The sequence below is a fragment of the Camellia sinensis genome, chromosome 6 (assembly GCF_055761805.1).
Source record: "Camellia sinensis isolate YWXY chromosome 6, ASM5576180v1, whole genome shotgun sequence".
Classification (NCBI taxonomy): domain Eukaryota; kingdom Viridiplantae; phylum Streptophyta; class Magnoliopsida; order Ericales; family Theaceae; genus Camellia; species Camellia sinensis.
This window is the reverse complement of record NC_138966.1, coordinates 180,019,706-180,041,117: the sequence shown is the minus strand read 5'-3', so window position 1 is coordinate 180,041,117 and position 21,412 is coordinate 180,019,706. Positions and strand designations below refer to the sequence as shown.

At 45.1% G+C, this 21,412-nt stretch overlaps 1 protein-coding gene across 1 annotated transcript; it reads left to right on the top strand.

The window, feature by feature from the left end:
- Positions 1 to 19,999: 19,999 nt before the first annotated feature.
- On the top strand, positions 20,000 to 20,551 carry LOC114310294 (uncharacterized). Its single transcript, XM_028256240.1, has one exon. It carries the CDS (start codon positions 20,000 to 20,002, stop codon positions 20,549 to 20,551), a length of 552 nt encoding a protein of 183 aa, XP_028112041.1.
- The last annotated feature ends 861 nt before the right edge of the window (positions 20,552 to 21,412 follow it).

Genomic DNA, 21,412 nt, shown 5'->3' with positions numbered 1-21,412 from the left:
CTACCGCCGAGGATTCGGCCATTCATTCCCGAGAGGTATGACCCTCCGGCACACGTCCTTCCTCAGGCAGTTTTTTATCACTTTACCGACTTCAATCCTCGAGCTCCTGTGGACCTGCTACTACGGGAGCCGGAGTCCCATCTTTCTCATCAGGCACGAGAGGTACGTACTTCACTTTTTTTACATTTCTTGCCTTAATTCTGCATTTTTCGTGCATTTCATGCTATGTATGCTTATTGCTCATTCTGAACACATTCGCATGCCATACTTCTGCTCATTTTGAACACGCAGCCCACATTATTTCTGAAATCTGAACACACAGCCCAAATTTGTTTGTGAACACGCATCCCAAACTTTAGATTTCTAAACACGCAGCTCATATTTGTTAGTGAACACGCAGTCCACACTTTAAATTTCTGAAATTTGAACACACAGCCCAAATTTGTTGAAAGTTGAACACGCGGCCCACATTTTAAATTTCTGAAATCTGAACACACAGTCCAAATTTAATTGTGAACACGCAGCCCACATTTGTTGAAAGTTGAACACACAGCCCAAACTTTAAATTTCTGAAATCTAAACACACAGCCCAAATTTGATTGTGAACACGCAGCCCACATTATTTCTGAAATCAGAACACACAGCCCAAATTTAATTGTGAACACGCAGCCCACATTTGTTTAAAGTTGAACACGCAGCCCAAACTTTAAATTTCTGAAATCTGAACACACAGCCCAAATTTAATTGTGAACACGCAGCCCACATTTGTTGAAAGTTGAACACGCAGCCCAAATTTTAAATTTCTGAAATCTAAACACACAGCCCAAATTTAATTGTAAACGCGCAGCCCATATTTGTTGAAAGTTGAACACGTAGCCCAAACTTTAAATTTCTGAAATCTGAACACACAGCCCAAATTTAATTGTGAACACGCAGCCCACATTTGTTGAAAGTTGAACACGTAGCCCAAACTTTAAATTTCTAAAATCTGAACACACAGCCCAAATTTAATTGTGAACACGCAGCCCACATTTGTTGAATTTGATTTGATTTACACACAGCTCATATCTTTTATTTGCACGTAGTTTATCCATTTCATTCTGACACTGAATACATGTGTTCATTATGAATGCAGATGTCCTCCCGCGTTACACGGGGATATGGCTCCATTGCTGCGAGAGATTGGCATGCAGAGCTCCCAGAGGCCATCCGCGATTGGGTTGATCTAGCAGGGTTCAGGCCCTTTTGTACCAGGATATCTCGCTATCCAGCTAGCAGGACGTTGATGGGCGCCCTGGTGGAGAGGTAGTGGGACACCACCAACTCCTTTCATTTCTCATCTGCCGGGGATAAGACTATGACCCCATTTGACTTCGCCGTGTTGACAGGCCTCGACGTGGGAGGCTGGGCGATCCCCTACGATGAGGACATGGGTGAGTGGGAGGCTGCCTGGGTTTATCTGTTGGGAGCTCGCCCACCGATCGACCGATCTTCAGGCCGGGTCTGATACACCTGGTTTTCTACATAGTTCAGGCATACTGAGCCCGAGACTCCTGAGGAGATTGCACAATACGCCCGAGGGTTTTTGATGTTCCTTTTCGGGACCACTCTGTTCGCCGATAGGGGGAACACCGTTGGGCTATATCTGCTGAGTGCCCTAGTAGACCTCTCGCAGGTTGGTCAGTATGACTGGGGTGGCGCCAGCTTGGCTACCCTCTATTGCTACATGAGCGCGACCTCCCGCGGACGGGGGAACATAGTCAGCGGCTACTGGCCTGGGAGGTACCTTCTGCCCTCTTAACTTACATTTCTGCTTTTCATTATCTGTACATTGCACGCACGGCACACTTTATATTCTGTACTTACATTCTGCATTCAGCATTCTGTATTCAGATTCTGCACTCAGCATTCTGTATTCTGATGGCTTTTGCCCTGTTTTCCACAGTTATGGGTTTTTGCGTACTTTCTGACGCTAGCCCCAGAGCTCGAGGTGAAAGCGCCCCTCATGACCCCCTACTCGCTCGTTTTCGAGGGCCAGTACCGGCCGAGACCTCGGGAGACCCTCCCCTACCTGCGGTAGTATTTCGATACGGTGCGGCCGACAGGGGTAATTCAGAACTCTCAGTCCTCCATGTTTTCATCTTTGATTTATTTTGCACATCTATGATTTCTAATCGGCTTATGCATTGGTTATCTGCAGATCACTTGGCAACCCTGGGTGCCTTTACGCGAGGACCTCCGATTTTAGCTTGCCGGAGGATGGGCCGCCTTTCGATATAGGATCCTGTTTGAGGGGCCGGTTGGTAGGGCCTGGTTCCTAGGAGAATGCTTCATGCGTCAGACGATGGGTTACCTTCATCAGGACATCCCCTCAGTACCTCCGGTCGACATGCGGACTTCCGGGAGGCTCACTCCCCAAGAGGTTACTAGTGCCATGCTGGGTACTGATGTATTGCTACATTTAGAGGAGAGGGAGTACGCGACTTACCGTCACACATACTTGATGCCCCCATTGACAGGCGTTCGTACCCCTACGAGGAGGTCTGTTGACATATCATCTTCGAGTCGAGCTCGGGCTGCAGGTGCTCCTTCCACTAGCAGAGCTGGTACGTTGAGAGGTGCGGCTGGGCTGGTCCCTCCGATTCCTCTGACTTATCATCATGCTGGATGGCCAGACATCCCTATTGAGTTGACGGGATGGCGATACGGGACTTCCTACCCGATTCCGATAGAGCCTCCTATGCCTGATCACCGATACGTCAGTGACCCTGACTCACCACCGGTATGCTCCACTGCTTTTCATTTATCACCCAGATACTTAGGCATTCATTCAGTCACTGATGATCTGAGCTTGTATTTGCAACCACCCAGAGAGTACATGGACGGGATGCTCGGATTGGTGGCCTCGCTCGAGGGCATGGTCTTGCGGAGAGAGGCGCAGCTGTCCATCCTTGGTTTTCAGGTACTCTTTAATTTTCTCGCATTTATCATACTTCTGATGACATGTTGAACTTGTACATCTTATTGCATTGATTAATTGTATGTGTAGAGCACATCTGACACTCACCACATTCATGCACTGTATCTGCCTGCACCCACTTCATGTGGTTTTCTTGCATCTGCATCTGATATACATACTTTGGCGTAGAGCATATATCATCGAGGAGGGGTCCAGCAAGGAGGAGGAGTCCGCGCATCCTCAGTCAGAGACATCCGCCGGCAGAGAGGATGACTCTGAGTCCGGTTCCGAGGGCGAAGGTGATGCCAAGGAGGGTTCCGAGGATAGCCGCTCCGATTCAGATAGTGGTGCTGATAGGGATGACGCAAGGGCAGTTCCGTAGAAGAGGATGAAGAGGGCCTCTTTTTCTCACGCTTGAGAGCACAGATGTTCCTGCTTTATTTGCCTTTTTGTTACTAGTAGTTGTAGCACATTGCACATTATTAGGCAGTTTTATTTTCTGTAAAACTTGTACCCTTGTTGTAAAATGTTGTAACAAAGGAAGCATGTTGAAATGAAACAGTTTTTGTTCAAAAAGTGTTGCATTTTATGTTCTTGCATTGCATCGCATCGCATCATTTTGCACAAAATGAGATTGAATGGAATTGTGCATTTGAAAATTGCCAAGTCAAGTAGTGAACCGACGCAACAAACAAAGCAACTTAACTTACTAAAAAGAACAGAACCTTAGCAAGTTTACAACTCGATAAGTAAGGCACAACAATGTTGATTAAACAAAGAGTAACAACTCGATATACACAACTCGTCAACTTGACAAAACTTAATACCTCGATAAGCTAAACAACTCGATAAGCAAAACAACAACTCAATAAGCAAAATAACAACTCGATAAGCAGGATTTAACAATAACTCGATAAACAAATGCATTTCGGACGATTTGGGTGACGGAACGCATCCGAAACAGAGGAAAACTCGCACCTTCAACACCCCCAATGCATGGAAATACTAGGAACTTTCTTCTAGAAGCTAGAACAAGACCAAAGCCACCTTCCTCTCTATGGCCGACCACTTAGGGGAGCTGGCCGACCAGCTTTTTGCATTGGAGGAAAGAGGGGTGGTCAGCCTACCAGAAAAGGTGGCCGGCCGACCACCTAGCTTGGTAGCCACCAATTTTTCGACACGTGTCCCCCAAACAGTGCCTTATCCTCTTTAAAAGCTCCAGCCTCGTGGCTCTCTCATTTCATCTTAGTTTTGCATCAAAATGGAGGCGTTCTTCACCCAAAATCTCACAGCTTGGATTGCTTCCCTAGACGGCTCGGAAAAGTTGAACTTCCGAGGCTTCGGCTTGAACGCACTATTCACGCTGGGCCGTACTTCGCTGCATCTTCCTTTCCTCTATGTCGCGGCAAGGTTTTGGAATCCGGTAACACACGTCTTTAGCTTTAGTGGGCAAGAGGTGTGTCCTACTTTCGAGGATTTCCAAGTTTTGATGGAATCCGAACGCAATGAGGAAATCTTGCCTCAATTCCGATTCGGCCACGTCCAAGCCTTAGGACAAATGTGCGGGCTCACTTTGCATGATGCTCGATCATTGATTCATGACGGGGAGTTGGACATCCCAAGCTTGGTTTGCCGGTTTTCTGATGTTGGTCACCGCGGCGACCATCATTGGCAGGGCTATCGGCAACACGTGCTTTGCCTATGCTTGCTATCTCATTTCTTACTTGCCTCAAGTTCCGGAGGATCCAGTGTCTGGTTGATCGAGGTTACCCAAGGTTTGAAGGAGGGCAAGAGCTTCATTGCTATGACATTGGCTGAGACATTGATGGGCTTAGACGTTTTTCACCGCCGGGAGACGGCTAGGCTTGCGGGGAGCCCACTACTATTGCAGGCAATGTTTCCCACCCAATCTCACACATGTATTGCTCACGTCACTCGGCTCTCAGACTCGGTTTTTCCCACAAAGCCCTTTTCTTTCTTTTCTCTCATCGTACATCTCTCTATTCTTTATTCTCTCATTTTTCAATCCCTCCCCAGGTGTGGTTGATGGACAAATTACAGATTGTGGAGTCTTGCCCTGCATACTCAGCTCGCGGTTACTTTTTCCAACAACGCCTGGTCGATGCCCTTGATGAGGGGTGGTGGTATAGCTGGATGTGCAATTTGTCTGCGAACTGCATCGTTTGGCGCTGCCCTTGGCTCAATCTGCCGGCGATAAGTTACAACATCACCCGTCAACCTGGGATACAATTGATTGGCATGACAAACTGTGTCTTCTATTTTCTGTTCCGATTCCAGCGCCAAATCGGACATGATCAAACTTGCCCGCCAGAGGGGATAGAGTATCCTGCTGCATTCCCGGTTCGAGGCGCACAGCTTGCCCGGTATGCCACAACATAGAGGACTAGAGAGCTCTTAGCCCCTGCTCCTACTTTCAGTTGCACTTTGTCTGATGAGTGCTTGGATTGGCTCAATGAAGAGGCATAGGAAGGGCCTACTTTGGCATCAGAGGATTCGACCAGCTCTGGGAGGGGGCGCAGGAACACCTGACTTAGTTATGCCCCAGATTTATTGCTTTATTAGTACTTTTAAGTTTTCTTTATGATTGTAATAAAAAGCAACTTCAATTTTTACGCAAGAGTAGGAGAACTCTGTATTGAAATCAATGAAATTGAAGGTTGTGGATACTGAAAATTTTTCGCTTTGGTCCAAAAATGGTCTAAGTTGTAAAAAGATTAATTTTGAGCAAAGTCAACTTTTATTAAAACTTTTCAAAACCATTTTCGATATGGATCAAAACTGGACACGCCTGAAATCTATCACTGAGATGCACAACCCCGGATCCCGGCAACTGGAAAGTTGCCCTTAGTCTGAATAGTACCGCAGCACTGTGCAGCAACGGAAAGTTGCCCCTAGTCTGAAGAGCACTGCACCGAAGATCATAACAGAACTCTTGAATGCTGAATAGACAAAGATGGTCGAGATGATCAAATGGACAAAGTTGATTGGGGAAAAGTTTATGGCTGAACTTCGGGATGAAGTTGCCTACGTATCCCAAAGATGGGAATCAAGCCTTACGTAGTTCAGGCTTAGGTTCACTCGAGTATTTTCACTATCTTTTTATGCTCTAACTTTTGCCAAGGCCGCCCTTTGCGGGTTTTCAACCTTACGAGCTCAGTTTTTATAATTTCAAATTTTTTGTGCTCTGGCTTTTGCCTAGGTCGCCCTTTCGGGTTTTCGGCCTAGCGAGCCTCTCATGGGTAATATTTCTTCAACTTGTCCATGTTGATCGGTTGCGAGAACTCTAGGCCATCTAGGTCCATCAGAACCACAGCTCCACCTGACCAAATGGACTTAATGATGTAGGGACCAGTCCAATTGGGTCTGAACTTGCCCCTTGGGTCGTGAATGGGAGCTCGGTTGTCTTTGAGCGCCAAATCTCCTTCTTTTAGATTCCTGGACTTAACTTTCTTGTTAAAAGCCCTGGAAATTCTGTACTGATAGCCTTGAATATGGTATAGTGCTTTCAGTCTGCGCTCGTCAAAAAGAATGAGTTCTTCAAATCTGCTCTGTTGCCAATTTGCTTCGGTTATCTGACACTCAGCCAGCACTCGCAAAGACGGAACCTCAATTTCAATAGGTAGAACGGCCTCCATCCCATAAACTAATGAATACGGAGTCACCCTAGTAGAAGTTCTAATTGAAGTCCAGTACCCCCACAAAGCAAACGGCAGCTTGTCTGACCAATCCTGGTAAGTTTCCACCATCTTCTGCAATATGTGTTTGATATTCTTGTTGGCAGCCTCGACCGCTCCATTGGTTTGCGGCCGATATGTAGACGACTTATGAAAGGCCACGTTGTATTTCTCCAACAAGTCAATCACTTCCTTCTTGAAGTGGGAACCATTATCTGAAATGACCTCATTTGGGACCCCATAACGACAGATGATGTCGTTTCTGATGAATTTTGCAACATGTGACGCTTTCAACACCGCATAGGATTAGGCCTCAACCCACTTCGTGAAATAATCTATCGCGACCAGGATGAACTCATGCCCGTTAGACCCCTTCGGAGTGACAGCCTCGATCACATCAATTCCCCAAACTGAAAATGGCCATGGCGAAGTTATATTGTTCAGCTTTGACGGTGGGATGTTCATGCGATCTGCATGGATCTGACATTTGTGGCATCGCCGAATAAAGCCGATACAATCCTCCTCCATGGTGGACCAGTAATAACCCTGTCTAAGGATTTTTCGTGCCAGCATTACCCCGTTCATATGCGCATCGCATTCCCCTCCATGAATGGCCTCCATCAGGCATTTTGATTCTTCAGCTTCAATGCACAGCTTATGCATTCCTAGATGACCTCTCTTATACAATTTACCTCCGCAGATGATGAACAGAACGGCCATTCTTCTTATTGCCCTTTTGTCCTTAGCATTTGCCCCTGGTGGATACCCCTTTTTCTCTAAGAAATTCCAAATATCATAATACCGGGGGTTCTCATCTTGAACCTCATCTATAGCAGCGATTGATTCATATGCTGGCGTAAACTTCTGATCAATGATGACTGGACGCATCCAGACTCCAAATGGATGTCTATCATAGAAGATAGAGTTGCTAGTGAATCTGCGAACCTGTTATTCTCTCTTAACAGATGAGCAAAGTTTAACTTCTCAAACCGAGGAATTAACAAATCCAAGGTCTGGTGATATATCATCATTTTTTCTTCTTTGACTTTCCAATCTCCTTTTGCTTAAGACACAACAAGATTCGAGTCCCCGATGACACCCAACCATTTCACCCTTAATTCCAGAGCTGCTTCTAGACTGGCAATGCATACCTCATATTCTGCTTCGTTGTTCGAGACTTTGAATCGGAGCTTGAATGCTAAAGGGATATGGGAATTGTCGGGTGCTATCAGCAACACTCCAATCCCATACTCGTACTGGTTGGATGCTCCGTCGAAATACATCGTCCAAAACTCGTCGTCGATATGCAAAATGGCCTCTTCTAGGAATAAGTACTCAACTGCTTCACCCCCTTCCACTGGATGATCGGCTAAGAACTCTGCTACTGTTTTTCCCTTGACCGACTTGCGCGTCACATATTTTAGATCGAATTCGGAAAGCAACAGCAACAAACGAGCTAGCCTACCCGTAAGTGCCGGTTTCTCGAAGAGATATTTGATGGGATCTAGACATGAAACCAACATTACGGAGTGAGCTAACAGGTAGTGCCACAGTTTCCTAGTAACCCATACCAAGGCTAAGCAAGCCTTCTCCAATGGTGTGTAAGGGGTCTCATACTCTAGCATCTTCTTGCTCAGATAATAGATGGCCCTTTCCACTTTGTCTTCTGATTCATGCGCGAGCATACAGCCCATTGTGGTCTCAGTTACTGAAAGGTACAATATCAACGGTCTCCCCGGTTCTAGTGGTGACAACACGGGTGGGTTCTGTAAATATTCCTTGATCTTTTCAAAAGTAGCTTGGCACCGGCCGTCCCACTGGAATTTCTTTCCTTTCTTCAGGAGACCAAAAAGTGGTTCACAAGTCAAGGTTAATTTTGAGATAAACCGTCTTATGAATTGCACTTTACTCGAAAAGCCTCGCACCTCCTTTTCAGTCCTTGGTGGTGGCATTTCTAGGATGGCCTTGATTTTGGAAGGGTCGACTTCGATACCTCTCTGTGTAATAAGGAACCCCAGCATTTTTCCTGCTGTGACACCGAACGTACACTTCTGAGGATTCAGCCGCAACCGGAATTCTCTGATCCTCTGAAAGAACTTTTGCAAGGTGGTGTAGTGGCCCTCCCTTTCTTTGGACTTGACAATCATGTCGTCCACATACACCTCAACCTCTTTGTGGATCATGTCGTGCAATATTGTGGTCGCGGCTCGTTGATATGTAGCTCCAGCGTTCTTTAGCCCAAATGGCATCACTCTGTAGCAATAAGTCCCCCACGGGGTGGTGAATGCAGTCTTTTCCTGGTCTTCAGGTGCCATCACTATCTGGTTGTGGCCCGAAAAGCCATCCATGAACGAAAGCAAAGCATGCCCCGCTGTGAAGTCCACCAACTCATCGATATGCGGCAAGGGGAAGTCGTCCTTCAGACTAGCTTTATTCAAGTCCCTGATATCCACGCATACCCGGATCCTGCCATCCTTTTTCGGCACTGGAACAATGTTGGCCAACCAAGTCGGGTATTCGAATACCAGTAGGAAACCTGCGTCAATTTGCTTGGTGACTTCTTCCTTAATCTTGAGGGCCCAGTCCGGGCAGATCCTTCTGAGTTTTTGTTTAACGGGTCGGGCCTCGGGGTCAAGAGGGATCCGGTGCTGTTCGATCTCAGGATCGATTCTAGACATGTCTTCGTAGGACCATGCGAAAACGTCTTTGAAATCTTTTAATAAAGCGACTAAGTGCTCGCGCTCCTCCGAAGACAACGTGGACCCGATCTGGACCAGTCGCGGGTCCTCCTCAGTACCGACATTCATAGTAGTGATTTCATCCATTAAGAGTTTAACAAATCTTTCCTGTTCTTGTTCAATTAAGCATTACAAAACTAGAGGAATTTCTTCCTCGTCGTTTTTATCAAAATTTTGAAAGTCTGAGTTAATGCAATAAATCAAGGGCACAGAAAAGTACTCAGAAACCACAGCCACATCATTCTCATTAAACACATCCAAATCATCCGATTCTTCGGTTACAACAGACTCAAAAGAGAAAGAAAAAGACGACCTGGACAAGACTGTGGTATCCGGGTTATCATCTCCAGGAATACCGGACTCAGACTCAATCGAGCTGGAACCTGATTCCTACTCAATAGACTCGGTGGAATCAGATTCTGGCTCACTACCTGACCCGGTGCTGCTTGACAAAAATCCCTCTTCATACTGCCAAATGAGAGAGGGTGCGATAGATGCATCCAAAATGTTTGCTGGTAGGCCCGCAGCCGTTCCATTCCCGGTCACGCATACCGAGAAGTTATCCCCCAAGCACTTCTGTTCGATCGGAGGATCTGAAAGTAGACACGCCAGCGCTACCCCCATTTCACTTTCGGCGTCCTCAGACTCCATTTTCTTGCTCTGCTCAGCCTCAGCTAATGGGTCTGTCTGCTCTTCGGCAATGTCATCCTCGGATAACTGCAGGTCAAAGAAGATCTCAAACCCCGGCACGCACTTCCTCTCCGCGTTCAGCCACGGCTCTAGGAAGCCACAAAACGGAAAGTCCTCCCCCTCCCGGACGAAGCATCCGTTTAGGGTACCCTGAATGGGCCGGTGCATTAAGTTAAAAGGCTTCCCCGCCTTCTTCGCTCTGGCTCTCCCAGCCATCTCCTTACCCTTCCTTATCCAATCCTCTTTGGTGGGCAGATAACCCAAGCCAAAGATATGTGGGTTATGTGGCACCTCGGCCAATGCTGCGACGCCCTTCCGGCCACTCTTTCCCAATCCCATCCTGAGGATGTGTTGAAGCTTGTTCATGAGGTATACTGATTGAGCACTGACATACACCCCCTCATTAACAGCTAAGATGTTCTGCAAGACCCGGGCCTCAGCTAGGGTAAAACTGGATAAGAACACATCCTCCATACCGTGCTCAATTTCCAAAACTAGCGTAGATACTTCCGGCGGTGGATGGATCGATGAATTCCCAAAAACAATGGCTACTCCCTTTCCATGGGGATATTTCACCATTTGATGCAAGGTAGAAGAAACTGCCTTCACTTGATGCAGCCACGGCCGCCCCAAGAGTAGATTGAAAGTGGCGGGAACCTCTAGGACGTGAAAGTCAATTTCATGCTGCCCTGGCCCAACCTTAGTCTGAATTTTCGCTGTCCCCATGACTTCTCTGCTTGTGTTGTCGTATGCGCGAATCACCTGGGCTGTTGGCACAAAGTCCGCGGTCTTCAAACCGATTACATACGCTGTCCTTACCAGGCAGACGTTGATGGCAGACCCTGTGTCTACAAGCACCACGGGTATCCATTTGTTTCTACATTCCACGGAGATGTAGAGAGGCTTGTTATGGTTCGCACCCTCAGGTGGTAGCTCTTTGTCAGAGAAAGTCAACATCGGGGTAGCTCCTCTCGGAAAAACTAAGCCCACCAGCTGTTCGGGCGTGGTGTCTATAAAGAGCTTGGCCTTGTTCATGGCCGATAAGACAGCCTGTCTATGTACTCGTGATGCCATAAGCAGTCCCCAAATGGAGATGTCTGCTTGTATCTTCTTTAACTGCTTCAGTACAGCCTCTTCTTCGATTTGCTTCTCTTTCTGTCTCTCAGCTTCCTTATCCTTCCCAGATGCCTCTGGCTGGTCTAGGTGCAGGGGCTTGAAATACCGCCCGCTTCTCGTCATATGATCGACCTCACCGATATACCAGGTATCGTCTGGCTGATTGCTCCCCCAATCCTCATCCGTGTGGACAAGACATAAATCATCGTCCTCCCACCACATTCCGTCGGCAGCCGACAGACACTTGGCTCTGGTATGATTGTACTCGCAGTACTCTCCGTCCACATGCTTGCAGCATTCTCCATCTTCGTGCACACAACACTTTCAGTCCCCTCAAGGCCCTTGGCTTTCCTGATTCTCTCAGCATCCTCAAACCTTTCTTGTTCCAACTGCGTCAGTACAGCTGGCCGTTCAACAATTCCTGTATTCATAATGCCCAAGTCTCGAGTGGAATTCTTAGCACTGGCGCTCTCCGGCAATTCATTCTGATTTTCGGTCCTTCCGGCCACCACTGATATTCTTGCCCCTGCCGGGCCCCGTTCCAACTGAGCTTCGTCAATAACGTCTGGCAGGTCATCAAGCCACCCGGTGACCTCTGCTGACTCCTCAAAATCTGACCAGTTGACTATCATGACCTCTAGCTCTTGTTCATTGAAAAATTAGAGGTTGGCAAAGTCATCTTCCACAGCTGCCAGGTCATCTATCCTCTGACTAGATTCATCCCCTTGTATCATGCAAAGCTCTGCCCCCGCTGGCAATTCAAAGTTCGGCCCAACTTGGCCCACTGATCGGATGTAGTCACTCAGACTGTATAAAAAACTCTCAGATTTCTCAGATCCTGGCTCAACAATCCCATTTTCCCCTGGAATCTCCCCCGTTCTGTCTTCGACAGCCACCACCAATGGTTCAGGTTAGGCTCTGAAGATGTCCAACATGCACAAGTCAGTGCAGTTAGGAAGGAGCACCTCCGGATTGGGTAGGTGGGTTGGGGTAATATATATGCTGGGATCGTAAGACACGACCCCAGTCTGGATAAAGTTGATTCTTTTGGGAGGTGGAGCTTGGTTGTGCGGTGGGAGAGGGTTTATTGTGACATTGGATTTTTCTGGAGGCACAATCACCTGCTTGTCAACGAGATCCTGAATCTCATGACGCAATCTATAACATTGGTCGGTGTCATGACCGTGTTGTTGGTGATATGCGCAATATTTTGCTGGGTTATGAGAAGGAGGGAGTGGATTTGGCAATGGCTTCGGCTCCAGGGGCTTTAAGTGCCATTTCCTGATTAATACCCCTAGAGCCTTGGACATGGGCATATATAATGGCGTGAAGGTTCTTTGGCCTCTGGGTTGGAATTTGGTGGTTTGTGTGTTGCTTCCGGACACGCAGGAGAATGGTGTAGCTGCCATGGGTCTTGGAGGGGGAATGGTGGTGACCACGCTTACTTTTGAAGCTCTAGCATTTGTGGCATTGCTGGTGCCTGCGTTGTTGTTGCAGTTGAAAGTTCTTCGAGGTTGCTCTCTATCTTGGTCAATCAGACCTTGTTTCATAGCATCCTCTATTTGTACCCCCATCTCGTGCAAATTTGAAAAGGTAGGGAAAGGGAGCACAATCTTTTTCTGCATCAGTTTTGGTTGGAGATTGCGCACAATCATCTGGATTTGATCTTTATCTGTAGGCCTTAGGGTCATCAGTGAGGCCTTCGCCCTCTAACGGGCCACAAAATTTGAAAAGCTCTCCTTAGGCTCCTGCCTTGTTGTCTCAAGATCACGGGTTGTAATCTCGATTTGAGTGTTATAAGAGTACTGCGCAATAAAAGCCTCGGTCATCTCGTCCCAGTTTCGTTTAACATCATCTTCTAATTTTGCATACCAGATAGTGGCCACCCCTGACAAGGTCCGGCCAAATAGTGAAAGCTTCTGTGGTCTGGTGAGGCCTATCAGTCGCAATATATCTGAGAACAACCGAAGATGGACCATGGGATCCCCGGATCCGTCAAAGCGATCGATTTGTGGCATCTTGAACCTATCTGGCAGCATCACAGCCACATCGGTATATCCGTCCTCAATGTCTGGGATGGACTTCACCCCTGTGATTTCTTGAACAACTTCTCAAGCTTGCTCAATTTCAGTGCTGTATGGTCTACCTCAAACTCGAAGGGAGAGTCTGGTTGATTGACAGGCGTAGGTGCCTTAGATAGTTGAGGCAAAATTGGGGGCGGAGCTGGCCCCGTTGGTATGTCCGTATCTGCCTGGACATTTTGTGCCTTCCCGAGTACCGAGACTCCTGGTGGGGGAGGAACTTGGTGGGAAGCAGATGCCCCAGTTTGTTGTTGCAACCTGGCAATTAACTCTGCCTACTAGGCCATGATCTCGGCCTGTTGTTTGGAAAATTCATCTCGACGAATAGCATCCTGCTGCATGGCTCTCATGGTGTCCTGCATCTGACGCATCATTTCCTCAACTCCTGTCGGTGCCGCCATACTGCCCTGATCTGTCTGAACTATTAGCAGGTCTATCTCTATAGCAACAATTGGGATCTCAATCCGACTATCCACTGACGGGGTAATCCACTGCTCTGGCAACCTCTGCTCGGATACACTGCGTCTTTTCAACCTCCGTCTAATAACCGGGGGTAGGAAATGATACACTGGTTGTCCGTCGACCAGATCCTCAGATCGATGGAGTCGGCGACCTCTTGTCCAGAGTGCTTGGGGAATATCTGCTTGGTTTGAAGCAATTGTGCTAAACTACCCCTAGCAAAAAGATAAGTAAAGCAATAATAAGGAAATAAACGAGTAGACAAACGGACAGCATAACGGCGTAAATAAACACAACACACAGTCGGGTATAATTAACACGCAATTGATACACTGTTCTCAAAGACTGATCATTATTCCCAAATCACTGTCCCCGAAGCTGAATCTGATACCCGCAGATAACTGATTCCGAAAATACTGAACTGGTGCCCGCAGGCCTGATACCCAAACTACTGAACTGGCACCCGCAGGCCTGATCCCAAACTTGTAAACTGATACATGCATTCGTGTAGGGACACACCCCCTAAAAGCACATAACAAGCAAGTGAGAGCCAAAACACCCCTATGTTGGGGTATGGTTTCCCTGTCCTATTTTGTCAGGAGCTAGGGTTTCACTACGCACGCAGCGGTTTCAAACAACCTATGATCAGGTGAGCAACATGTCCTAGTTTGGAATGGTCACTATGGATTCTGAATATGCACTAGGTCGAATGGCTAAAAGGGTGCCCCGGTAAAACCGGGGTTTGTGTTCCCGTCGTGGCAGAGCCCGCAACCGGTCAGCCTTATGGCACGCTTCTCGAAGCGAGCCTCCGGCAAACCGTTCAGGAATAGCATACGGCAAACACGGTGTCCTAGGCGCACCAATGCACATGCAATGCAAAAAATACACAAGTGTAGTCAAAACCAGATATCACGAGTTTGAGTCAAGTTCTCTAAGTCCCCAGCAGAGTCGCCAAAAACTGCAGACGTCCCCGAACGTCCTAGGAGGAAATCCCCCGTTTTGTTCATTGGGCTCACTACAGTTCACGACTCAAAGTCACGGTCCTGTATCTAATCTCGCGGAGTGCAATGCAAGACCGATGAATCATCAAAGAGTCCAAATCCGGCACATGGTTTTTGAAAACAGATTTTTTTGAAAGAAGTTCCAACATGGACTGCTTTGCCAGATACAAAGTCGCCACCAAAATATTTTATTTTGGGAAATTTAGGAAACCCTGACTCGTTGCCTAAGGCCACCTGTCCGTCGTCACCAAAGTTACCTCGGCTCGGGAACTTGGGTACGATTGGGGAAGGTCACTTCGTGAGCACCCCCGCTCGCCCGATCAAAGATCGGCCTCTACTAACCATGATATCTAGTTTTGAAAACATTATGCGTTCTTATTCCAGTTATTAGCCTAGATTTACTATGTGATGCGCACAGCATACAAGTATAGACTGGATCACCTGAATTGGAACAAAACGTTTCATGTTTGTTTTTGAAAGCGGTTTGCTACTCACAAGTAGGCTAAAAATGCAGATTTTGCCACCCTCGGGTGGGCTTAGAAAACATGATTTTGCCACTATCTAGTGGGCTTAAAACTCACAGTCAATACATTATTCCAATTCAAATAATCCAACCTTCACCCACAGGCATTCAGGCAGTTATATCATATAAGCATATAGCCTCATGGTAAATATGCTATCATGGCAACATTCACACGCGTGCAAGATGCTAAAGCGTAAAAGTTTACCGAGTACTCCAAGCCAAAACAGAAGCTATGTTAGAAATTCAAGCATGATCCTAATTATACAGAAATGCCTAATGCAACACATGCAAAAATACAACTACAATAAGCTCGGCTATTCTAAAATGGCATGTGAAATGCTACAGCTAACAAGTATTCAACTCGGAATTGAAATACAATGCAATTAGTATGATGCACCGAGCCCGGTGCATGCAAGACAGATGAATGAATACAAACATGCAAGCATGAGTATGCTAATTGAAATATGCCCTAATCTACCATCATAAGCTGGTAAATAAAAGAGAGAAAGGCGTGAGGTTAGAAGACATATATCACACGCACGCACACTTATTACAGTTGTGCCCTCACTCGGAGGGTCCGAATAAATAATATACAGTCCGAATAAATACAAAAGCTTAATTGATTAACAAATTAATCTAGGAAAGCAGGTAAATTAGCACGTAAATCCATGGACCGCCTCAACTCTGTTCCAAATGATGAATGATGCATGCTTGAGTTGCCTTGCGCAAAAATCCATTGCGATGCCTCGATTCGCCTTTGTTTGCAATTAATCCCGGAATGCTATGCCAGGCTCTGGAAGGCTATTAATTTTTGATTTGCTGCAATAGAGAGCAAGAAAGGGGCACAGCAAAGTATTTTCACATATGTATGCATGACTACTCTTCAAGGGGTGTAGACCTCGATCCTCATGCCACCAATCACGCATATCGATGCATGATAGCTGAGGAGTCGAATTGCACGACTCAATATGAAATGAATGCACATGAAAACATAACAAGACCTAAACTCCATCATGGGTAATCCGGAGTGTCGGCGACAGGGAATTGAGACACGTTCCGTCACTCAGAGTACGAAACATACCTCGTTTCCCGTGCTTGGGCTAACTCCTATCCCAAACACAAAGCAAATGAGATGGCATACACAATGCGACTAACATACAACCTAGCATACGCAATGCTCGATGTGACATGGCATACACGATGCTCTAACATGCAATCTAGCATACGCAATGCTATGGACTGAAATGACATACACAATGCACAATGGACTTACACCAACATGAATGGACCTCAGCCATACTCACATTAGTGGCCATGAGATGGAAAAAAGACAACCGAAATGCGTGCACACGTGCACGCATACCGAGGACCGAACCTAAGGCATAAAATGCCACTCTACCAAAGCATGGCAAGAGATGAAAGATGGCATACAAACATGTAATTTCTAGCTCTGAAACATGATGCTAAATGGTCTCGAAACGTGGAAATATGGCACCCGATGCATGAAATAAGCCCCGAAACTCAAAGCTAGGCACATGTATTGAATTATAACTATGCAAAGAAAGCATTATTTGGCCATGAAGTACAAAGATAGAGCCAAGGCAGTCCCAAAATATGCACATTTCTAGTTTAAAGTATGGCCAAAAAGTGCTAACATGATGGACTAAAATAGCATGCAAATTTGGCTAGCAAGCATGGTTTACATGGCATGTATATGAAGTATATGAGAACTCATCAAACCAGCCAAAAACAGTGAATAAAACATTACAAAATATGTCCAAATAACCACTGAAATGCAGCCAACATGTGCGAAAATGATGAGCTCCTTTGAAAGGGCACGCAAGGGGTTACTCAACACATATATGATGGACACTTAGCATAGAAAAACCAATTCTGGAAATCAAATATGATAGCCCTAAAACTCACCAAAAAGGGCCTGAGATTGATCAATAAAGCATACAATGAAAGGTCTTCTTGAAAGGCCTTGAGGAGGGTTGTTCCACACATGCATGAGGGACATAAGATATGGCCAAAAGGGCCTTGGACAGAGCTAAGGCAGACCTCAAAACCCTCAGAATGAGGCCTGGAACATAACTTCAAAGCATGCAAAAAGGGATCCCTTTGGAAGGCCAACAAGACCACCAAACAAGACAAGGAGAGAGGGGGTCCCTCCCCTCTAATTTTGGCTCTCAAAAATGCATCTAAGCCACTGAAAATTCACTAGATTTTAGTGGCTAAGAGGCCAAACCATGGCCAATGCAAGTGCTCTAATGCATAGCCCTAATCATGAAGAGATGAAGCATGCATAGGGGGTAGATGACCCCAAACAGAGAAGTGACCTTAAGTAAACATGTTTATAAGCTCAAAAGGAAACTTTTTCTAGTTTATGACAAATCTCGAAAGTGCTCACAAGTAGGACTAAGATATGATGCAAAATAGGCCTACAAAGAGGGATAAAGCATACAAAGATGTAGGAGGCCTCAAACAGAAAAGTGTCCTTAATAAATATTCAAGAGAAGCTCAAAATATGACACTTTTTAGTTTATGAAAAAGTCCAAAAATACTTACAAGTAAGGCTAATCAATGGAGCAAAAAAATGCAAGTTTAAAGGAAATAGGTGCTTACCCTTGAAGAGCAGCAAAACTGGAGCTTTTGGACCAAGTTGGTGAACCTTCAACCCTTGCAAATCAGTCCCAAAGTGCTGGAATGGATGGAAGAGGTGTGGTGCTAAGGGTTGTAGTGCAAATGGTCCAAGAAAACTAGGGTTTGGAAGCTCAAGTGTAGAGATATAGAGAGAGAGAGAGTGTTGTAAGCCTTCAAAGGGGTTCAACCCTTGCCAAAGAAAATCAGCCTCCCCTTTATAGAAGAAAGGCTCTAAAATATCCCAAAAAGGCTTCACATATCCTCCATACACGTGTATGAAGGATGGTCCAATTGCCTCACAGCTGGCACAGCTGTGATGCATTCAGAGAGGGCAAAAAGCAAGAAGCATGCCGGCCAGTTCAAGTGGCCGACCGGCCACTCCCCCTGGTCGGCCGACCAGGGGTCAAAAGGTTCAAGAAGAATTTCTGGCCAGCCACCCCAAAAAAGTGGCCTCCCAGATGAGTGCAGCACAGCTGTATAATGAAAAACTAAAAAATGTGACCCAAGAGAGAGAAAAATTAGCTTTTTAACAAGGTTCAAAAGGGTCAAGATAAATTACTGGTCGGTCTACCCATATTGGTAGCCTCCCAGATGAACACAACACAATGGTGGTGTGGAAAGCCAGAAATTGTGGCTCAAAAGTGAGAAAAATCAGTTTTCTGTCAAAAAAATCAGCTTTTGGAGAGAGAAAAAGAGAAAACTGGTTTTAAGGAGAAAATGTGGCCTCCCACTATTCTACCTCCTCCCTAGCAATAAAAATAGGGTCCCTACCAAAAATGGACCAAGACGGATGCAAAACGAGGGTTCGGGGGCCAAAACGCGCAGTCCGAGGCCCCGAAAACAAGCTGTTAGGCACCGGAAGTGGCGTATGACCACGAAGGTGGTCTCCCGGGCCACAGTGTCCCTCTAAAGGGAGGAAATAAGGGGTGTGCCAAAAATCGGAGCAAACGGAAGTAGTTAAGCGGTCCCGAACCGAGGCACACAGCCTGACGGCTCCGAAAACCGGAAACTGGGCTCCAAACGGGAAAAATGGCCTACGACCACGAAGCGTAACCTACGGCCACTGAGAGATGGTCTACGAGACCTCTCCCTCCCTTCGGGAAGAGAAAACAGAGAAAGCAGGACTTGGTTCGCAAACCGAGACAAAGTACAAAAGAGCCCTGAAGTTTGGAGGCAAGGCTCGCAGCCGAGACTCCGCAACCTCAGAACGAGAACAACATGCAACATCACCGAACGCTCAATTGGTGACGTCTGAATCTTAAGATAGGTCGAAAATGGGGTGTCTACAACAAAATGTCCGACAAAATGAACGGTTTAGATCATTGAAATGGGACCCATGGTGAGCCTTACAAGCTCAAACACCATCATTCAATTCAAAATCTGGTCTGGAGAAGATCCTCCTCCTTAACTTATACCCTTATGAAAGCTTACAAAGATACACATTAACAAAATCATATTCAATTTTTATTTATTTATTAATTTTTTAAAATTAAATACAGGAATAAAATTTTTAATGAAATGATCACAAATATATACATTAAATTAATTGAGACCTTAAAGTCATGATTTCATCAAAGTTCCTGATAGCTTGCACATTAATTATGACATAAATCAATCGATGTTTACACATAACAAATTATGTATTGTACTTCCTAAGTAGTCAATTTCATCTGTAAAAATTCATGTGTTGTACTACTTGCTATTATTGCAAACTTACTATTACTGAAATAATACACCAAGTCACTTTTTATAGACAGGGAGAGAATAAAAAATAAATTTAAAGAAAGGTACATTACAGAGCCGGCTAAATAGAAAAAAACAGTAACCAAACTCCAAAACAAAACCAAGTCCGCATCAATACAAAACACACTGGAGCCATAATATATGCTCATGCCAATGTCTTCTAATTGTCTCCAGCTCTCATACCACACAAACCTTCTCTCTCTCCAAACAAGCCCTTCTCTCTCTCTCTCTCTCTCTCTCTCTCTCTCTCTCTCTCTCTCTCTCTCTCTCTCCAAACCCTAATTTCTCATCCATTGAGAGATTCTTTGCTCCTTTGTTATTCTTTGACCTAGAACTTCTCTTCTTTTTGATATGGATTCTACTAAACATGGAAGCTCTGAAATATCGAGCGAAGAAAATGATCAGCAGGAGATAGAGAAAGTCAACGATGATAGCACAGGCACCGGTCGCTCCTACGAATGCACTTATTGCAAGCGCGGATTCACCAACGCTCAAGCCTTGGGAGGACATATGAACATACATAGGAAAGACAAAGCAAAGGCGAAGAAGCTCACTGAGTCGTCGTCTGTGTCCAACAACTCCAATGAAGATCACTACATGGCTTGTAATAAGTACTTTGCACCAGTTTCAAGCGAACATCAAGCACAGTACTATGCGGGTTTGGGAGCTCAGGTCAATCATCATCAAATGTACCTGCCGGTGCCAAACCCTAGTTTCCCATATGGGTATTACCCGGGTCTAATGAACACTGATTCGGAGTTTTCAAGTCAACAAGGAGCGAATTTGAGCTTGGGAATTGGGCCCCCACTTGTGGAAGAGAATGAAGAGAAGAAGAAAGACGGGAAAGGAAATGGGAAGGGAAATGAAGTCGATTTGGAGCTTCGGTTAGGTCACAACCCATAATCACTGTTACATTGATATATGCACTTTTATATATATATATATATATTAATTAATACTACTGAAGAATATTATAGTGTACAGTGAGTGAATTCTTTCGTACTATTTCTCTAAATTCATGAATATTGGTGTGTTGATGAGTATACTTGTAAATTGGGGATAGTCTCTTCTTTCAAAGCAAAAAGGGTAAGAAAGAAGTAATCTTGATAAGTTGGGATCAAAGTAATCTAGCCTTATTTCATTTTCCTTCAGTTAAAAAAAGTGTTTATATTGGAATTTTAGCTATATTAATTATGTGGTGTTTCATATGGATCAGTCAAGGTTCCACTTGTTGCACTATGCCTAGATTATATATCTAATTTATTACTTTGTTATTTGTTTTTCTTTAATCCTTATTATCCTTAAAATTGCATTTGATTGTTATTTTGTTTTTTTCTCTCATGATGAAAACTAAGCTTTATTACTTAGAGAGTATCTTAACATTTCATTTAAACCATGTTTCATTATTTTTTGATTTGTCATTTAGGAATTGTATTACAAAGTATATTTTTCATGATGATAAGGTAATAAAACAGTCTGTCCTTTTGGAAAATTTTCTGTTCTTAAGCTGGAAGATTAGATTAAACTCCTTTCTATCACCTTGCATTTTTGCAAATTTAGAAGGCACAAAAACCAAGAAATATATCATGGGGAATACATTCTAGTTGAGGTTATCTCCAACAATTGCCAATGAAAAATTGATTCAGAAACCGAACTTTCATATAAAAAATTTAATTAAAACAAGTTAACTGTAAAATTCTTGAAATTATAAATAAATTCTATTATCTTTATAAATTAGTACCCTTTCGAATGCAAGGACATTTA

Bases quoted from the DNA above. Each gene is read 5' to 3' on its own strand.
- LOC114310294 (XM_028256240.1), top strand. From the start codon at position 20,000: ATGGATTCTACTAAACATGGAAGCTCTGAAATATCGAGCGAAGAAAAT.